Source organism: Temnothorax curvispinosus, unplaced genomic scaffold (assembly GCF_003070985.1).
Source record: "Temnothorax curvispinosus isolate PA1 unplaced genomic scaffold, ASM307098v1 QBEX01015766.1, whole genome shotgun sequence".
NCBI lineage: Eukaryota > Metazoa > Arthropoda > Insecta > Hymenoptera > Formicidae > Temnothorax > Temnothorax curvispinosus.
In genome coordinates, this window is record NW_020225546.1 from 308,935 (window position 1) to 328,668 (window position 19,734).

General features: G+C 34.4%; 6 protein-coding genes across 11 annotated transcripts in view; 4 read left to right on the forward strand and 2 right to left on the reverse strand.

The window, feature by feature from the left end:
- The window catches only part of LOC112466028 (cathepsin O-like), a 3,417-nt gene extending 1,052 nt beyond the window's left edge, over window positions 1-2,365 (reverse strand). Inside the window, exons 1-3 of one of the 2 annotated variants that reach the window (XM_025033889.1) lie at window positions 2,019-2,365; window positions 1,295-1,433; window positions 289-521 (exon numbers count right to left, since the gene is read on the reverse strand). In XM_025033889.1, coding sequence (XP_024889657.1) covers window positions 289-521; window positions 1,295-1,433; window positions 2,019-2,207 — 561 coding nt within the window. In that variant the 5' untranslated portion in view covers window positions 2,208-2,365. The remainder of the gene's footprint in view (window positions 1-288; window positions 522-1,294; window positions 1,434-2,018) is intronic. The other variant, XM_025033887.1, reaches the window with a different exon arrangement.
- Window positions 2,366-3,458: 1,093 nt separating this feature from the next.
- Window positions 3,459-4,803, forward strand: LOC112466015 (lysosomal aspartic protease-like). Its single transcript, XM_025033861.1, has 4 exons — window positions 3,459-3,562; window positions 3,700-3,800; window positions 4,329-4,558; window positions 4,787-4,803. Exons 1-4 carry the CDS (start codon window positions 3,548-3,550, stop codon window positions 4,801-4,803), a joined length of 363 nt encoding a protein of 120 aa, XP_024889629.1. The 5' UTR covers window positions 3,459-3,547.
- A 253-nt stretch (window positions 4,804-5,056) lies between these two features.
- On the forward strand, window positions 5,057-6,730 carry LOC112466035 (lysosomal aspartic protease-like). The gene is made up of 6 exons (XM_025033905.1): window positions 5,057-5,169; window positions 5,313-5,512; window positions 5,612-5,731; window positions 5,813-5,942; window positions 6,072-6,164; window positions 6,245-6,730. The coding sequence occupies exons 2-6, from the start codon at window positions 5,340-5,342 to the stop codon at window positions 6,398-6,400; spliced, it is 672 nt and encodes a 223-aa protein (XP_024889673.1). The 5' UTR covers window positions 5,057-5,169; window positions 5,313-5,339; the 3' UTR covers window positions 6,401-6,730.
- Window positions 6,731-7,709: 979 nt separating this feature from the next.
- LOC112466014 (40S ribosomal protein S3-like) lies at window positions 7,710-9,334 on the forward strand. Its single transcript, XM_025033860.1, has 4 exons — window positions 7,710-7,810; window positions 8,325-8,644; window positions 8,739-8,926; window positions 9,092-9,334. Exons 1-4 carry the CDS (start codon window positions 7,778-7,780, stop codon window positions 9,274-9,276), a joined length of 726 nt encoding a protein of 241 aa, XP_024889628.1. The 5' UTR covers window positions 7,710-7,777; the 3' UTR covers window positions 9,277-9,334.
- A 340-nt stretch (window positions 9,335-9,674) lies between these two features.
- Window positions 9,675-12,487, reverse strand: LOC112466013 (Krueppel homolog 2). 3 transcript variants are annotated; one of them, XM_025033857.1, is made up of 6 exons: window positions 12,307-12,487; window positions 11,571-11,748; window positions 11,300-11,481; window positions 10,812-10,879; window positions 10,557-10,690; window positions 9,675-10,461 (listed from the first exon to the last, which is right to left on the reverse strand). In XM_025033857.1, the coding sequence occupies exons 2-6, from the start codon at window positions 11,738-11,740 to the stop codon at window positions 10,248-10,250; spliced, it is 768 nt and encodes a 255-aa protein (XP_024889625.1). In that variant the 5' UTR covers window positions 11,741-11,748; window positions 12,307-12,487; the 3' UTR covers window positions 9,675-10,247. The 3 variants fall into 3 exon arrangements, with proteins under 3 accessions (XP_024889625.1, XP_024889627.1, XP_024889626.1); XM_025033859.1 differs by lacking the exon at window positions 12,307-12,487 and adding an exon at window positions 12,203-12,285; XM_025033858.1 differs by lacking the exon at window positions 12,307-12,487 and adding an exon at window positions 11,823-12,075.
- Window positions 12,488-13,202: 715 nt separating this feature from the next.
- LOC112466012 (dehydrogenase/reductase SDR family member on chromosome X-like) lies at window positions 13,203-19,148 on the forward strand. 3 transcript variants are annotated; one of them, XM_025033854.1, is made up of 7 exons: window positions 13,203-13,481; window positions 16,159-16,665; window positions 17,768-17,875; window positions 17,962-18,135; window positions 18,230-18,446; window positions 18,566-18,764; window positions 18,849-19,148. In XM_025033854.1, exons 2-7 carry the CDS (start codon window positions 16,518-16,520, stop codon window positions 19,041-19,043), a joined length of 1,041 nt encoding a protein of 346 aa, XP_024889622.1. In that variant the 5' UTR covers window positions 13,203-13,481; window positions 16,159-16,517; the 3' UTR covers window positions 19,044-19,148. The 3 variants fall into 3 exon arrangements, with proteins under 3 accessions (XP_024889622.1, XP_024889623.1, XP_024889624.1); XM_025033855.1 differs by having other exon boundaries at window positions 13,203-13,398; XM_025033856.1 differs by having other exon boundaries at window positions 13,203-13,398; window positions 16,162-16,665.
- Window positions 19,149-19,734: the final 586 nt, after the last annotated feature.

The window sequence follows — 19,734 nt, forward strand, 5'->3', positions numbered from 1 at the left end:
TTTTTTCTCGGAGTGTTTAAGAGAACCTCTCGTGCGTCTTAAATCTCAAAACTTTTTCTAGTTCCCTAAGTATAAGCGTTCAAAGACTACGTTGAAAGATCAAGAGGGAGCTGCTGGAATAAGAACCCAGCTGCTTTTAATGTCCATCAATGTGTACGGCCAATTTATTCGACGATGCTTCCGTGAAAGCACTTCCGTAAAATTTGCGTTTTGGGACGCGGGGTCTCTTCCTCGAGCGGCTCCCTCGCGTTGCAAATAGAAAAGCGTGTCAGGAATATAACGACCTACTTCCTGCACGCTAAAGGAATATAAAGTTCCGTTTTTGATGGCGTACATCGATTCGGCCACCCCGACAGTGCTGAACGCCCAACACGCGCCGCAACTCTCTTGGCTCGCAACTGGTCCTACTACCTTTTGGTCGCGCCAGTCAAACTTAGAGGGTATACCCGTCAATCTCTTCACACGATTAACCGAGCTCGTAAGATGCTGATGATAATACGACGCTATCATGTGTTTTTGCCCTAATTGACAAAATTGTTATATTTGTATCAAGAAATAAATTACAACACTAAATTGTGCTCGTTGCAAGCAGAACCGAGTTTTTCGGGAAACTTTTGTTAATTTTTAAATAATTTAGCGAACTTAACTTTAATGAATCCTGAAGATATCCAAGATTTAAAGATCTTTCGTCTTCAGCATGAATCTTGAAATAAAATAATTTATGGTTCTCGTTGTGAATCGAGCTTTCTCGAGAAACTCTTTGTCATTTTTTAAGTGATATAGCAAGCTCAATTTTAATAAATCTTGAAAATTTCTAAGATTTAAAGATCGTTTGTCTTTAGCATATTAAAACAAAATAATTATTCGTAAAACTTATTCTTTGGCGCGTATTTGTACACACTACAAATTAATTAATGTATTAATTATAATGATATAGTAAACAAATAATATAATAATACAAATATTATCGCGAACATGCTGTACTGATAAACAGACATATTTTCAAAAGCAAATATGTTGTACGCCAAAACTAAAACAGAATTATAGATATTCAATTGATTCTGTTGCTCTAATCTCGTGATTGCTTGTAATTGAAGTTTAAACATTTAATTAACTTAGGCCCAGTTTCACAAGTGTCGGTTAACTTTTAATCTTAGATTAACTCACTCTTCGTCTCTTTCTAAGGGGGACGTTAGAAGGAGACGAAGAGTGAGTTAATCTAAGATTAAAAGTTAATCGACACTTGTGAAACTGGGCCTTAATCGCTATTTTTCTTAGTCAAAATTAAACTCACCCCGCAAAGGTAAATCGGGGAGTAGCGTTTGTTGCAAGAATTCATCTTTGGACAAATCGGAGAATTTTGTTAGCCCGTAGTACGCGCTTTCCTGCGACGACCGTAAACCGTTCAGCTTTTTGATATGTCGCAATGATTTCTGCAATTGATTTAATTTCTTTATTATATAATACTATTGTAAAAAAAAAAAAGAAAATTGCATCTACATGCAACGCTGATTTGCAAAAATTAGTTTCTAACTTAAATGTTACTATGTTAATCTTTTGATATTGCATTATATAATTATTATTATTATTATTGCAGTTAGTTACACATTCCGGACATCATAAATTTATTTTTCAGAAGATTTCGGAATAAAATAATTGACAAATGTGAATCTATAGCGGAACGTCAATGTCTAAGTAAAACTGTAATAGATCTCTAGAATTAAACAAGTTTAACGCTTTTTATCATTACTCTTCTTCTTCCATCAGTGCCGATAAAGCTAATTAGTGCTTTGCACCAAGTCATACACAAACACGAGTGACTCATAATACGCGCGTGCGAGCGCGCGTAACATTTGTGTTTACGATTTAAATCTCTCTCTTAACGAAATTTATATTTAAATTATAACGTGTCAAGTCCGAGGAGAACAATGCAATGTTGCAACCATTTAAACCGATTGCGATTCGCGATCCCCCACGATCGGTCTGGAGAAGAAAGAAGAAATCGTCTCGTCTTTCACCTGAAAATGCTCGAATCTCTTATTATATTCCGCGGGCTCATTCTTGTAGGATTTATTGTATCGGGCTACGTATTTCGCGAACAGTTCTGCGTCCTCCTCGACAGCTTTATCGGGCCCGACTCTGATCGGTACGATAAAGAAGCAAAGGCTCACGACCAGCACTATCACCACCACCGTTCGCCACTCCATGTCTCGTGCACGTTGACGCAGAACGCACGTTCGCACGTTCACGATGTGCGTTCGCGTTGTCACGCAACGGACGACGTAGACACGATATAATAAAGGGAGAGTGGTCGGACAACGAGTGCAGCCAGTAGGTATTTAAAGATTTGCCGAGTAAGCACTTGGAGTGCTTGGACACAACTGGACGCTAGGTCGAAAATGGCGGTGATATTTAATACTCTCGCGGATTGATTTCAACGTAGCTCTAACAAACCTGTAGTAAAAGAAACAGATTCTCTTACTTTGAAAATATTTAGAATTAATATTTTTTTAAAGGAAAGTATTTATAACATATTTATAACTAAATAATTATAACGAAATGCAAGTCTTTAATAAAATTCAGTTTTAAATGTTTTCTTTCAAATACAGTTTGAAAACTTTATCTTATCAATTTTCTATTCAGAATTTAGATAATTAAATTAATTATAATATTAAATATTATAATATTAATATTGTAACGTCAAATTAAATGTAATATTAAGTGCAATTTATATCACATCTTCTTCGACATTTCTGTCAAAGAAAATTTTCAAAAAATTAATTAAAGAAGTTAAAATAGCTATTTTAATTAAAGAAGTTAAAATAGCTATTTGATGTTATTATTATTATTAATAACTCTGAATTTTAGCTCATTTTAAGCAAAAATTAAATATAAATCAAGAAACAGTATTAGAAAATGCATCGTTTTATTATTTATTAACAAGGAGCATTTAATCAGAATCTGATCTTTTTTCTTTTATTAAAAAAAAGAATATATAGCACGCGCGAGCCAAATCATATCAGTGACGCCATCTGTTAAAATAATATTTAATTACTACTCTGCTCTATCAGTAAACAAATATGTAGATGGTATTCGATCTTATCCATCATTGTCAATCGTCAGATAATTTGTCACGTGGCGCATGCATCTCGATCGACTTCTCCGAGCTTCTTCCCTAGACGGGTCTCTTTATACATATAATACCACTTAATACATATAATATTAAGTTATACATATAATAACTATATTATTAAATTACTCCTTATAAGATTAAATTACTCTTTTTCTTCTAACTATTATTTTTAAATCAAATGGTGAAATAAAGAGGCACAAGAATAAACAAAAAAAATACTCTTACACAAAAAAATTCTTTATGTTGATAAAGTTCGTAAATTTGACAAATTTTTTATGTTGATAAAATTCTTAAATTTGATAAATTCTTTATGTCGATAAAATTCTTAAATTTTCGGAAACTGACCAATCGCATTGGTAAGATATATTTAGGAGGTAGGATATCTTTGGGATATCTTCTGGACGTCATTTTGATATGCATGCTATGTGGGTAAGCACAAAGACATGTATGCACATTTGTATATAAGGGAACGCTTAGAAATTTGACTGCCTGTTCTTTGTCTGTACGTACTGGTTGGGGATTGACTCGTAGTTATAACGGTCCTAAAACAATTTTGACTTTTGTAGCTTCAGTCGCCGAGAAATTCAGGAAACATGTATCGGCTCTTTGTGACGATGACGGTAATCACGGTAATCAACTTCGCGTCAATCAACGCGAAGTCGTATAGGTGAGTACATGTTATATACAAACGATCCACATTTATATCGACACGATGAATTATAATACCGTATAGAAATCGCGCTTCCAACTACTTGGAATCGCCGCAGAATTCGCGATAAATAATTATCAAATCAATTTCAAAACCATAATTGTATCAAATCTGTAAAAAAAAACGCATTTTGAAAGTCGGAATAAAGTGAGCAAACTAATTACAAGAGATGCTTTGAGGATTCCTTCGAAAATCTTATTTTAAGTGAGATTAGCGTCGTGTGATATTCTTCTTTTCATGATGACACCAATCTCACTTAAAATACCTAACTACATTCTAATGCGTAAATATATGCAGGTAGCATTTATTTTTTAATGCCAAAATGTTGAGGCTTTAATAGTTTTTAAATAAAAAGTGCTTGAAAATGATCAAATAAATTATTTGAAATTCGTATTTATGTTCTACGATATATGTACATACATTCGCGTTTATACCATACACATATACACATATAATATAACGAAATTTTTTTTATGTTGCTTCAAGAATTCCGTTATACAAGACATCCTCCGTTGAAAAATCTTCGACGGAGACTATGAGACGACTCCGTTCGGGTCCGGAAGCCGGCGTACCTCTGATTAATTTCAAAGATGTTCAATACTACGGTACTATCGAAATTGGATCTCCACCGCAGAAGTTTAAAATAATTTTCGACACTGGTTTCTCAGATCTCTGGGTACCATCCAAAAACTGCAACGTTAGCCAACGTGCTTGCTGTAAGTATATCATAACATCGTTACCTCCTCGACATTCTACTATTCGTATGTGCACATATGTATTAAAAAAATTAATGTTTTAAGTATTAAAATAATCTTAAAAATTTTTTTTCTCGTTTAATGATTGATATCAAGTAAAAATATAAGATAAGAATAATGCTGTAGAATTGTATCTATTCTATTTACATTTCAAGTAAAGTTATAAAATCTTTAAACCAACTTTCAAAGATTCGAATCAGTGGTAAGGTAAATATTATGTAGCTAAGTTCCATACTTACATTCTCTCTTATTTACATTATTTAGCACACTGACTTTAAAGATACAAATAATTTTTTATACAAAACGGCTCACATGTTAAAGCAAAAAATATAAACATAAATATATTTGATGATTTAACTACTGTTAGTTATATATTTAGCTTAATATAGAGAAATTTATATTTCTAGATTCTTCAATATTAACTGATTTAATTTTATTTACTACTTTTTGCAGTAAAACATAATAAATATGATAATACAAAATCCAGAACATACGTCGAAGACGGAGGTAGGTTTAATAGTCCTTACCACGATGGCAGAGTGTCCGGAAACTTTTCTATTGATGACGTAAGGGTAAGTCATCGTCAAGTAAATGATATATTTAATTCTAATCACACTCATAATCTATGAAAATTTTCCAAAAAGCACATGTTGCTATTATTCTCCGAAAAAAACGCTCGCAATTATACTTTATTAATAATATCAACGTTTTGTAGATTGGTGGCCTTAATGTTACCTCACAGATGTTCGGAGAGGTATTAAAATTCTCGACAGAGTTTTGGGACTGGTCACAATGCGACGGCGTTCTGGGGATGGGTTATCCCGCCTTATCTCACTTTAATACTTCTACTGTCTTCCAAAACATGATTCATCAACACGTGTTGTCCCAACCAATTTTTAGCTTCTATCTAAATCGGTATGTATCTTTCCGTATGCCTCACGTGTGTTTAATACTATTTTTTTAATTACATACTTTGTCTTTTCATGCAATGTAAAAAATATACAACCTATACAGAAAGTACTCACATCCCGACGGTGAATTGCTATTGGGTGAGACTAATCCTTCCCACTACGTGGGCGAGTTTACGTATGTGAATGTTACCCGCAAAAAATACTGGCAATTTAAAATGGATAGGTATATAGTTTTTTTTCTAAATTAGACGTATGTTAACCGCGGATTATATGTCAGCTAATTGGTAATGCTATCCCACTGCAGAATTCAAACAGAAAGAAACACCTTTTGCTCGGAAGGCTGTCAAGCTATCGTCGACACGGGCTTCTCTACGATAGCTGGACCACCGCAGGCTATCACAGCTCTTAAGAGAGAGATTGGCTTTAATGATCGGGTAATTGATTATCCCTTTCTGCAATGGTAGCTTTCAACTACCTTAAATAAATTATTGAAATAAATTAATAAATGTTTGGTAAGCTACGGATTATTAATGTGGATTACTAACATTGACCTTCGTTTAAAGGTGGAGTGCCGCGAGATTCCTGATTTGCCTCATATCATATTCGTCATAGGTGGTACGACGTTTCGACTCACTGGCCAAGATTATGTCAGGAAGGTAAAGAATATTATTATATAAAGGTTTAAATTGTTTTTAGAATAGAAATATTATATTATGCCATATTTAATGTCTCATAGGTCACAGGAGACCTTTGCATTTTAACACTCCAAAATATTGATCCGTTTAATGATAATGGTATAGAATGGATTTTGGGCAATGTATTTATTCGTCGCTACTACACCGTGTTCGACATGGGGAAAGACCGAGTGGGATTCGCCATGGCAGATAATTAAATCTTGATTGCCTTCTCATGAAGTTATCATTAAATATTAGGAAAAATAAATGACATTACTAAACAAATAAGTCATAGGATGAATACCGGCCATAGTTTTTTTAGAATATCGACCGACATATGGTCTGTAATTTTATTTGGACTATATATATGGCATATTTTTAAATTAATATGTGAGAATTAGAAGAAAGATATGCGATACTTATTCTACCAACGATTTGGTACATCTTGTTCTTTCGGCAACTATCGAATTGTTAGGTATTGTGAATACAACTTGTATACAAGTCTGTTAAAATGAAGTCTATTAAAATGAAGTATTTTTTACACTGAATATTGATTTCATATATCGCCCTTTCAATCTCATCTTAATGTAGTATCCCGAAAAATATTATCTCGTTTATCCTTATAAATTTTCTGCTTACATACGAATACAAGATATCATATAACATTCTGCTTATATGTATAAGAGTATGACATACCGCATTTGTAATCAATATATAACTTTTTACATTTCTTATGCTTACACAAACGTATATACGCATAAATCTTTTGCTTATTAATAAAAATTATCCAAAATTTTCCACACATAGATACTAAATTGTCGATACAAAAATTATCATGTCGTATGTATTCTAATTAATAAATTGTTATAATATTGCAAAACTGGTTTAGGTATCTCACTATCGTTAATATTATAAACTTATATTTTGAAATTGTTATTTTTAGAAACTGGTCTATTGTAGTAACTACTGCTAGTGTTAAATAAAATATGATACACAAAGAGAAATTATCGAGTTATTTTGATATATGATGTGTAACAACGATAATATTTTCTGGCAATACACGTTTGCAAAAATTTTATATGATTACAAGCCAGCTGGTGTCTCTACTTTAATGTTAAAAGAAAATATCACATTATATAAATACTGGTAGTTAAACATCTTGTGTTATGCAATTTACGTTGCATTTTATTACATTTTTGCAAGAGTTAATCTGTAAAAGAAAAGCTTTGAGTAAATCCTATATAAAATTGATTTCTTAATTCCAAGCACAGCGTATAATATTCTGGAATTAGATATCCGCGACATTTGCAACATTCAAAAAGACGATTGTATTTTTAGATCTATATTCCGCTTTCAGGTTTCTCTCTACTTACAATTTATAGCGGAAACTTGAATTCGATTTAGTGGAGACTCAAACCCGATTTAGCGGAGACTCGAACCTTATTGATGGAGATTTATCAATCGATTGACAGAGTTAAAGTGCAGTTTAAGGTGCACTTAGTGCTTAGTGCATAAAGTGCACCTGAGTGCACCTGAGTTTGGCCGTGTCTCTTTTCTCTTTCTCTTCGTTGGCTTCGCTAAAACATGAGGCAGTGATGGAGAACCGTACGATTTCTAAAAAGAGGAAGGTAGCAATCTCCAAAAGTCTATCATATTCTTGTAGTTGCAACGCTGAGAACTCCCGGGGTGACATTTCGTCGAAAATCGGACGAATGCGATACCCGCGGTTTGCGGATGACCGGGATGACATGGGATTCCGGCATCGTTCTCACGTGGATTTTACAATTCCACGTATCCTTTCTCTCAAAATTATTTAAACTGTACACATTTCTATTAAATGGAATTTGGTGTATTTTAGTCTTCTCTGTAATTTCCTGGTGTTACGTATTTAATGCTAGAATAATTTATTAGTTTATATATTTTGATGATAATAACCTAAAAAAGTAAACTCAATAAATGTAAATTTTCATTAATTTGCTACTATGCACCTGATAACGTTAATTTGCACGAGCTTCCTCAATATAAATCTATGTAATAAAACAATTTTTGTATAATAAATTATATTCTACGAATAAATCAAATTACATAGTCATATTTGATATAAAATTTTTTATAAATGTACATTCATTTGGTTCTTTTCAGTTCGTAGGCGACGGTGTATTCAGAGCCGAGTTGAACGAGTTCTTGACTCGTGAGCTCGCCGAAGATGGCTATTCGGGCGTGGAAGTCCGCGTGACGCCAAATCGGACTGAAATCATTTTACTAGCCACCCACACGCAGAGCGTGCTCGGCGAGAAGGGACGCAGGATCAGGGAACTGACGTCTGTGGTACAGAAGCGTTTCAACTTCAAGGACCAGAATGTCGAGTTGTATGCTGAAAAAGTAGCCACCCGTGGTTTGTGCGCTATCGCGCAGGCAGAGTCTCTTCGCTACAAGCTAATTGGAGGTCTTGCTGTACGAAGGTACATCGGAGTTTTATCTGCCGTTCACTATTTGTCAATCCTAATTACACCTTCTGCAATTTTCATTAATTATTATTTTATTATAATATCGCAGAGCATGCTATGGCGTTCTACGTTTCATCATGGAATCCGGCGCGAAAGGCTGCGAGGTCGTTGTCAGCGGCAAATTACGTGGTCAAAGAGCGAAATCAATGAAGTTCGTTGATGGTCTCATGATTCACTCGGGTGAGCCGACTAACGAGTACGTGAATGCTGCCACCCGACATGTACTCCTGCGGCAAGGTACGAATATTACCATGGCAATTACTTTGACTAATATAGCAGTGTGTTCACAGAAATTAGTTGTTTTAAACTACCAGAAATTTATTTTACATTCAATTTATTTTATGGTCGTTCATATGTATTGCAATTCGTATTACTTATACTTATGTTTGTAATATATCTTAGGCGTATTGGGAATCAAAGTTAAAATTATGCTACCATGGGATCCCAATGGCAAGAGCGGTCCGAAGAAGCCTCTTCCTGACTATGTATCGATCGTGGAACCGAAAGAAGAAGTACCGCCATCAGTTCCAATCTCCGAGGTGAAGCCATCAAAAGATATACCCCAACCCACTCCTCTCGCTGTATAACAATCGATTTAAATGCAGTTTTATATGCATTTAGAAAATAAATAAACGGAAAATAAGATCTGTGTTGCATTTTATTCTCAACGTTTTAATGTACGAAATATTAAAAAAAAGAATGATTCATGCTAGGTAAGAATCAGGTAGCCTTTCTTTTTATTGAAAAAGATTTATTAATGTGTTTTAAGATGTTTGCTACAGTATACCGATAATTATTTTCATTTATAAAACCATTCTGAATTACTTTTATATATGTTAAATATCCAAATATCAGGTAGAAGATAAACGAACTTATGCTAGACTAACAACTGATAGAACAAACACATGATAGGTATTAAATTAAACTATTTCCAGAGCTTATCCCAAAAAAGATGGCGAGTTAACCATTCCGTGCGACTCGGAAATATATGTAAATTTTATAACTTATATATTAGATATATTATATATTATACACATTCCCTAATACCGCAAAACCGTGCGAAATCAATCAAAAAAACAAAAAATGGTTTACGTAATCAACATTAAACTCCATTAACCAGTGAACTCCATTATGCATCATTATCTACTCGTTACAAATTCATGGTTCAAAATTATATGGAAAATTTTAGAGTTAGTATATGCGCATAGTTTATAATTCTTTAATATAAAATTTAAGAACCTGAAAAATAGAATCCAACAAAAAACCTTATTAGCCAAGTTACGTAATTGTCTTTAACTTGTAAATTTTATACGATAATGATTAGTACGTCTCTTCAGTTTAATTATAATCGCACATTATTAACGTAAGAAACAGTTCATGATTTGATTGTTTTCACAGATATTCCAAACATAACATTCACTATGAATTTTGATGTCGGCACTCATTTTGCGCTAACACTAATTCATGAAAGTGTTGCTGAGTGGACCCTAGAACCCTAGGAGATCTGTCTTTGAGAGACAATATTGAGAAAGAATTGAAAAATTCAATATCGTAGATATTATTGACGCACTGGCGCCATTTGTTGGGTCAGAGAAAGCAGACCGTTGATGAGCTTTCGAATGATGTCCGGCACGGCCGGCTTTTTCGACACCGAACTCAATCCGTTTCTAAGCTCGTAAAATACGTTACGCGTGAACGGATTTCTTTGTGACGCAAGACGCAATTTCAAGAACTGATAATAGATGAAGGGAGTCAGCAAACCGGCCCGTCCTCTGTAAAAAAAAAAAACAGGAAAAGGATATTTAATATGCCGCTAAATGTTTCTCTATTATCGGATTATGACACGACAATCGTGCACAATACATACGTAAATACTAGAACAGCAGTAAACGGCAAGATGATGATTTCTGACAGAGCACACAGGCGAAGGATATTCCGCGACTGAAATTCCACCAGGGATATCAATAGGCGAGCGCCCCACCAGCTGTTATGTCCTAGACACTGCAGAGATCACAAGTTCAACTTACATTCTTATGACTGTGCAGGTAGCCGTAAGGTATAATTTTCTTCACACGTATTATATAGTATGTAGCGCATAATTAATATTAATTTGTTTACTTACGTCTAGCAATGTAAGAGAATAACTGGCCAGGTGCATCAGAGCGAAAAGAAAAACTGGCGTGAGCACCACTGTACACGAATCAAGTTCAGGATTCAATTTTGTTAAAATATGGAACATTTAAGGTGATCCTAAAGCCGTGATCCTAGCCGGTTTTTTTCTTAGCACTAATCTTTTAATTGGCTTTATAGAAATGCAAAATTATTGTCTAGAATTAAAGTACGCATCAAAATCTAGGTCATGGTGGTCAAATTTATATCGAAAACGAAAAAAAATTAATATTTTTTGTTATACGTGACGACCACCACATATAAATTCGACCACCATGACCTAGATTTTGATGCGTACTTTAATTCTAAACAAGAATTTTGCATTTCTATAAAGTCAATTAAAAGATTAGTGCTAAGAAAAAAACCGAAAAAAACTGGCTAGAATCACGGCTTTAGGATCACCTTAAGAGATCGAAGAGGCTGCGTAAATGAAAAGGATACATGTAATTGGCGCCGCATACAAAAATATCAAGGAGTAGAACAGGTAGTGGCACGAGTCTTCCAACAGCAACGTCTCTAAAAACTGCCTCGTGAGCTGAACACGCGGCACTCGTTGGTGCAGACGTAACGCGCTGGTCGCCGCATTATTCATTAATACCTTATAGTATATATTGTAAGGATTCCTGGAAAGAAAAGCAAGATTTAAGAAAACTTGGCAAAGGCAGGCGTTATTATAACTCCGTAAAATTCAGATAAAAGTATATGAAAGTACCCAAATATAGGAATAATGTAGCCGACGGTGAAGATTAGGGTGAAGAGCCTAGTGACCCACAATCCAAATTTAATCTTATTGTCTATAATGTGCTGCTTCAAAGCTGGCCATCCCTTCTCGACTTGCGGCGACGATTCGCCGCTGGATCCACTGCTTGCTGTGTCCGCCATCCTGAACGCTGGAAAGAAAGAGAAACGGAGAAACGATTTAAGATTAACAAAAAAAAAAACACTAATGTACTAATTTGTATACTCGTTTACGCTCTCGATTCCTCTCGGCGGAAATGTTAATCGAATCTCGGAAGAAACTGGTATAATTTATGCAAATGTATGTTTAGGCGGCCGAAAGTGGGTCTGCGCGGGGCAAAAAAAAAAAAAAGGACATGGCGTTGCGTATCGCGAACGTCACGCGTTTCTAAAGTGAAAGTGGCCACCAGTGGTCCACGCTTTCCGCGGGGAAGGCCGTCTCCTCCGTCTTGGCCGAGAAAACTACGGCTCGTCGAGGACGAGCCGGACGGAGGGGCAAAAAAAAACTCTAACGAGCGTGCGTAAGCACTTTTCTGCGCCGCAGCGTAGCGTAGCTGCACGACGCACGGGGATCGCGTGACTCGGCCGTGTGAATTACATCGTCACCTGGGATGACACCGTCGTGGCCATCCGATGTCTAAAAATCGGGCGAGCCGAATCGGTTCGCGGACACGTCGCCGCGCACGGGACACGTCGGTGCGTACACTTACGCGCTCCACGCTCCGCACGACCGACGCACAGGATACTCCGCGACGATCTACACGTCGATGACAGCAGCGGTAAACAACAATCGCGCGGGTCCACCTATTCCGGACATCTACGTGTCTCTAAACGAGCCGAGGGTCCAGGACTATTGGCGACTTTGGCGAGCGAATAGCGAATCCGACTTTCTTAAAGTTCCGTACGCTCCGTCCGCAGATGTCGCGTGGAGTCCGCGACATGGTGCCACCTCGGGCAGAAACTCCACAGCGACTTGAACAAGAGATGGTAATTAACTCGACCGATGTGATCGACTCAGCTGGCAGAATTATATATTCAACTGACGTAACTAATTAACTGATATGACATTATAAATTAACTGATGCTTGACGAAATCAATTTTCGATTTAATAAAAGTATAATTATCAATTAACTTGATTGGAGTTATCTTCAAAGGGAAACAGATGAAGGCAGAGGCAGGGACGAAGACAAAACTTTCGCGACCCTGGCTAAAAAGAATGAAAAATGGGAGCATTGAAATTCCTCAAGCGTCGATTCGAATTCGCCCATACACGTCCGATTTGCATTACTTAATTGCAATTGCGTGGGTTGAAATGCGTTTCGTGTTGCATCGAACCTTCGTTAGGTCGCTGTTAGATTCAGGATTCAGTCAACATTCGATTTATGTTAGGAATTCGAAAGTGGAAGGAGAGGGGTCAACTTTCAGTGAAAACCATGTAATGAACGATGCTATTGTCAAAAGTAACGAGTAAAGTTTTATTTCTCCCTATCCTTCGACGCTTCGATCGAGCTAATTAACTTGTCGAAGCCCTAGTTTATCACGTGGAACTGAAGCACGATATGCTCATGCGCCAGTTGCATCAGCAGCATCAGCTGTTAGCAGCTAGGCCCATTTGCTTTTATTGCCGACATGTAAGAAAGAGCGAGGAATCCGCACGCGAGGAAAGTGCAAGTAGAACGAAGCCGGTCGTTTTAGAATCTATCTTATTGCTTTATTCCCAAGGATAACTACTCCGCGCAGTCATTTAAACTTAGCAAATCCACGTGTTTCGCTCGCCCATACACTCTTGTGAATAATTGACGTAAGTGAATGACAGACAGAGTGAAGTGAATGTTTGAAGAGAAGAGTGAACGTGTGGAGAGATAATTCGAGCCAAAGAGACAGGTGAAATCTAAATGCTTGTAATAATGCGTGTTAAAGAAATTTTGTTAAACTGACTATAATTTTATTCTTTGATTTATTAAAAATTAAAAAAATGAAATCTTATTGTAGTTAAAAAATTGTCGAAGAGAGTCTCGTGCGAAAAAGTACACGTGAAGAGGAAATATGTATGAAAAAATACATGCGAAGAAGTATATATGAAAAAATAGACGTGAAGGATCATGTTCCAAAACTCACTCTAGTTAACTAAAATGCTAGTGTACGTGACGTAAACTATAGATTTTAGTTACCCAGAGTGAGTTTTGGAACATGACCAAGAAGAACTTGAGTCACCTCCATAAAAAACGCGGCTTTTTAGAGATATTTTTAAAATGAAACAAAAAATTCGACGTTTTAATTTTAATTAAAAATATACCTTCCATTATAATTTGCAACATCTTTCCATCTTAATCTTGAATTTTTAATTGGCGATCGATAAGCCTTTCGATTTTGAACTAAAGAATTATAAGCTCTCTTTTATTCTTTTTATACCGTGTTATTCATTGTCATATTATAGAATGATGTGAAGGAAATGTACGAGAGAAAATACGTTTTGCAATTAAATCGCCAAATGAATAATTTATTTCTTTACACAGGATGATCTCTCGATAACTGACGCTATTCGGCTATTTTTATTTTGTGGGAAAGTCCGTCAAATTGAGGAGACAGATGGGGGGAAAAGGATGTTAAGAAACGTGTTCCTCTTTATAATTCTGATATTTTAATACGTTCCTCTCGTTTTGACATATACGTCCGACTTGCATTGATATGTTATGACGTCATGTTATTAAAATACAGTCCATTAACCATGTAAAAAGAGTATTTAAAAAATTGTGAAGAAACTATGAATAAAAGTAATAAAATGTAAATAAAAATTTTTTCTTTCCCATAATAATGCGATTAACAGTTGAAATAAAGTTGAGGCAAAAGATAAAGAAAGAATAAATTAATGTCAGGAATACTTTAAATGGCAGGAATACTTTAATCTAAAAATTGAAAATGTAGATTTGCAAAGTTTAAAAAAAAGAAAGAGTTGTAACAAGAAAAAAAACACATACTTGTCGAAGATATACTTCATTTTATATGCATTTACGTGATATGCATTTACGTAATAAGATATGCATCTTTACGTGGTTTTTTCTGACTGCGGACATTTTACATTTAAAAAAACGAATATATTTAAATAACAATAGCTCAAAAATAGAATAGTTTTAGTGTGGAGTATCACAGGCACTACCTGGCATTCCTAGCGTTATAACATGCAATGTCGCAAGATATTTCACAAGATTTATTATTGCACTATCGATCAGAATTTTTCGATTCTACTAATCATTATCAAATATTATTCACTGACAAAAAATTATTTACTACGATATGATTTACTCCGATGAAACGCTCATTAATAAATATGTTAGCAAACCGTATAGAGATTAATAATGAGGTAAATTTGTCATCGATAACGTCACACTTAGGATATTTGAATCATATGTGCGTAGCTGTTATCGAAACTGAAACTAGTTATATAAATGCAATATCAATCTTGATGTCTATTGTGTAATATTATTACATTATTTTATCATCTTCAATTTTTCAAACCAGATTATTTTGACAATGAGACAAATTTATTTTTATAGTTTATCACACACAATAGTAAATAATTTATAATACCATATTATGATTAACAGATGAAAGAGATAACGGTAAAAGAACAAACGTTTCCGGAAAAAAATGTTGTTTACTTATACAAATAAATTGTGGTATATACTATATTATGGAATTTATAATACTAACTATAAATTACATAATTTGTAATACTAACAAATTATAGATACTGTTTACTTTTTAGTAAATTATACAACTTATTCAGATAAAGTTTTTTTTCCACAAAAAGTTTCATCTTTTTTTTTAATCTTCCGCGATATTGTACAAAATAGCTTTAATATAATATAACTTTTTCGATATAATTCGTTCGATATAATTGCTTTAATTTATTTCTCGGTAATTGCACAAATTATTTGACGACTGTTGCCTACGTTTTATATAATGCGTAGAAATAAAATATGTAGCTTAAATTTATGCATCAAAAAAAAGTGTCTGAAAGATGCCATAAATAGAATATAACAAACAATATTTTTCATTCAAATCTTCTGACAAGTAATAAATTATCCTCTGACAATCCATATCGTTTCATGTTTTATCTCACTCGGAGACTGAGGCACAATTCTAAACTTTTATCAAGTAAAGATAAAATATAAAATGTATAAGAGTAATTGCGAATTGCGATATCTAATAACTGATATAAGATATTAGTAGTGCGTATTATTTTATCAGTGAAATAACATATAATAAGAATGAAGTCTAATGAATAAACACAAGTAACTGTAAAAACCGCAGATAAACCTAAAATTATCCTATTTTCCAGAAATTGTCTAATTGTAAGCTGTTAAAAATAAAATGTATAAGAGTAATTGCGAGTTCCGATATCTAATAACTGATATAAGATATTGGTAGTACGCATTATTTTATCAGTGAAATAACATATAATATGAGAATAAATTAAAAAGATTATAAGAATAAAGTCTAATGAATAAACACAAGTAACTGTGAAAACCGCAGATAAATCTAAAATCCTATTTTCCAGAAGTCGTTTGGGCACGTATTGTCTAAGCTGTTACTCTCGTCACGCATGAAGACCGAAGATTCCCTCGTGAAGGACATGAATGTCAGAGAGGGGAAACGGACCAAGTACCATTTCGTAAAAGGCGTCGTTCCTCATATATATAGCGTATGCACGAACGATCGTACGCATAACGGTTGATGCGGCTGGAAAGTACGAATGTGGAACAAGTAAGAGCGGTGCCTAACGGTGATCGGTTTGGTCGAGGAGGAGGCTTCTTGTAGTCGTAGCAGCTTGATCTTGTGGCTGGCGCTTCGATCCGGAATATTCGTGTCGCGACAAGTTGAATCTATGATTGTTAATTGACGACTTCTCACGTGAAAATGTTACTCGAAGCAATAATAGTCTGTGTCTCTATTGTTGTCGGCGCCATCGCCTATTCAAAGTGTTTGCTCTGCCATATAAAATATTTTTATCTTGGAGCGGCATATCACTTTCACGATGTATTCAACGCCAGATACAATAAGATAGGTAAGAAAAAACCTAGACACATACACATAGTTTTATAAATTCTTATACATTTATATTGTGTTCTTATAAGTCGAGAATGGAGAAGTGGTCCGGAATTGCCAAGCAAATTATCAAATGCTGACGTAATTTATTTAATGTTGATGGTGACACGAATTAGATTGACCTTGTGCCCGGCGCGGGTCGTCAAAATAAATTTTGCTTAAGATACAGTCGCCATGATAATATACATTCGTCAATAACCATTCGTTAACTTTTAATTTAGAGACCACAATTGCATTATTTAAAATATTTTTTTTGCAGATACAACAAAACTGTAACATTTTGGAATTTTATTTATATACTTCAGAAATTTTTTTAGCAGTATTGCAATGCAATCTAAATATTAGATAAATAAATATGAATATATATATATATATATTTATAATATATTTATATATATATATACAATATATGCAATTGCAACTTTTATTGTTAAAAATTATGTCGACATACAAAATACTTCATACTCTTATAATCATGAAAACATGAAAATCATTTTGAAATAAAAATACACTGAGAAAAAAAAATCGTAGATTCAAAGAAATATTATTTGATTCAACTAAATGCAGCGGTCACGGGCTGTCAAGCTAACATTTGTTAATTCAAAAAATATTATATTTAAATAGATTCAGAATTTCTTGATATTACTCACGTATATTTGATTTAAATATATTAATATTTGCATTAAACAAATCACTACAACTAAACGAGTTTAGTCAAATTTACAACATTTTTTTCTCAGTGTAAGATTTCTCACGAGATTGGACAATATCTAACGATACAACATTTAATTTTTCGTTTATGACACGCGCTTCCTCAAAATTAAAGAATGCGACTGAGGACGAATTTTACCAACAACGTCGGTTAACTGTAACCTTCGGTTAAATTCACTCTTCGTCTCTTTCTAAGGCAGTTAGAAAGGAGGCAGTTAAAAAGAGATGAAGAGTGATTTTAACCGAAGGTCACAGTTAACCGACGTTAGTAAAATCGGCTTTAAGTGAAGAAAAATTTCTGGTATTACATAATTGATGCTTGTATCTCTTTATATTCTGTCTTTTTCCAGATTTATCGTCAAAACCGGACAAAGTTGCAATCGTAACTGGTGGTTCTAGAGGTATAGGAGCAGAAGTCGTTAAGAAATTATTACAGTGTGACATGGAAGTTATAATCGGTGAATTATTTGCTAACAATAAATTATTGTCGATGCAGTCATTACTCGCATCCCTATAACATGTTAATATACGGAAATATAATTAGCTTGTAGGACAATTAGCGCAGGTGAAAAGCTCATCCTCGAAATTAGAAAGTCTGGTATTACCAGCGGACGGGCAAAGGTTTATAAGCTCGACAATTCCTCTCTCGAATCGGTCAGAGGATTCGCTAAGCAAATAAAAGCGGACTATGATCAAATTCATATATTAATCAACAATGGTAAGGGATTGATCACTTCAACTTCATTCCAATATACAGAACGCTGATTCCTGTGTATGAAAGAAAACGTGAACGTCTTTTTGCTTCTTTTCAGCCGGTATTATGTTTCCTCGCGCCTATAAAAATACGGAAGACGGATACGAAGAACAATGGGCGGTGAACTACTTATCACATTTTTTACTAACGTCGCTTCTTTTACCGTTATTGAATGCCGGTGGGCGTCCTGGCGAATGCAGCAGGATCGTTAACGTCACTTCATGCGCTCATGATCTTGGCACCATAGATTTTGATTACATCATTAATTGTTCCAAGTAACCATAAAACATATCGTTGAGCTAGCTTTCTTCAATTATTGACTTACGATTATTTGCTAATATACGACGTGTGATGTTCGCTCGGAATTCAAACAATTATTTTATAATTGTACCAGGGAAACATTTTGCACGCATGCATCGTATGGACAAAGTAAATTGGCACAGACGACGTCCACGATAATATTGCAGAGACTCTTAAAAGACAAATCATTGAATGTATTAGTATATTCCGTGCATCCTGGTGTAGTGAGAACAGATCTATTCAACGAATACGCCTTATTAGGCAATAACAAATGGCTTATGACTATGTGGAAGGTAACAATATATCCTATCAAATTTTTCCAATTCTTCCAAGCTATTATCAATCAATTTGTTTCTATAATTACACGTCTGTTGCAGACACCTGATCGAGGAGCTACTCCAATAATATATGCCGCAATGAGCAAAGATGTTGAAAGAAAAGGTGGGATATATATCAGTAATTGCAAAGAGTTGGCTGTTCCTCCGTTAGCACTCAAGGAGGAAATCCAAGAACGATTGTTAGAATTATCTTTAAAACAAGCACATTTAAAAGATTTGTTCCAATATTTGTAAAGAAGTTACACGGTATTGATATATTATATCTTGATAAATGACTCATTTGTTGTTGCATGTATCATGCATACATATTTTAATAAACATGTTAACATATATTAAAAATTGGCGTATTTTTTCATACTTAAAAGACTCGTGCAATATCGTCTATTCTAATTCTAACCGCGAAGAAAAAAAAATATAACCGACTACGCACACATCATAGAATATGTATGAAAATCGACAAAAGATGACAGATGATAAACTTTAGAAAGACCTAAAGAAGAAAATCCTTTCGTTGAATTATTCTTTACTGGAATAATGTAAATGTCTATACATGAGAAAACAAGCCTTTTGTGTGATGTAAAACATGCAATTGTCCCAGGTTCCTGTTTTTTGTTACGTTATGACGTAAAAGAGAGATAGGATTTATAATATCGTTATTACTATTGTTTAATGGATCTCTTTATATAAATATTAAATCTATTCTTTAAAAAATAACATTTGCAGTTTATCACTGTTCTTTCTTTATAATGCCGATTTTTTTTATTTTGCGCTGTAAATAACTATTAACGCGAATATCTTGACAGGTTTTTCCCTTTATGCAGGAATATTTCGTCTTACGTGTCTAAAGTGGTCCATAAGAAGAATCAAGCTTCAAAGTCTCAAGTTTTTTATAACTAATTAAAAAGATGTGAATATAAATTCAAAT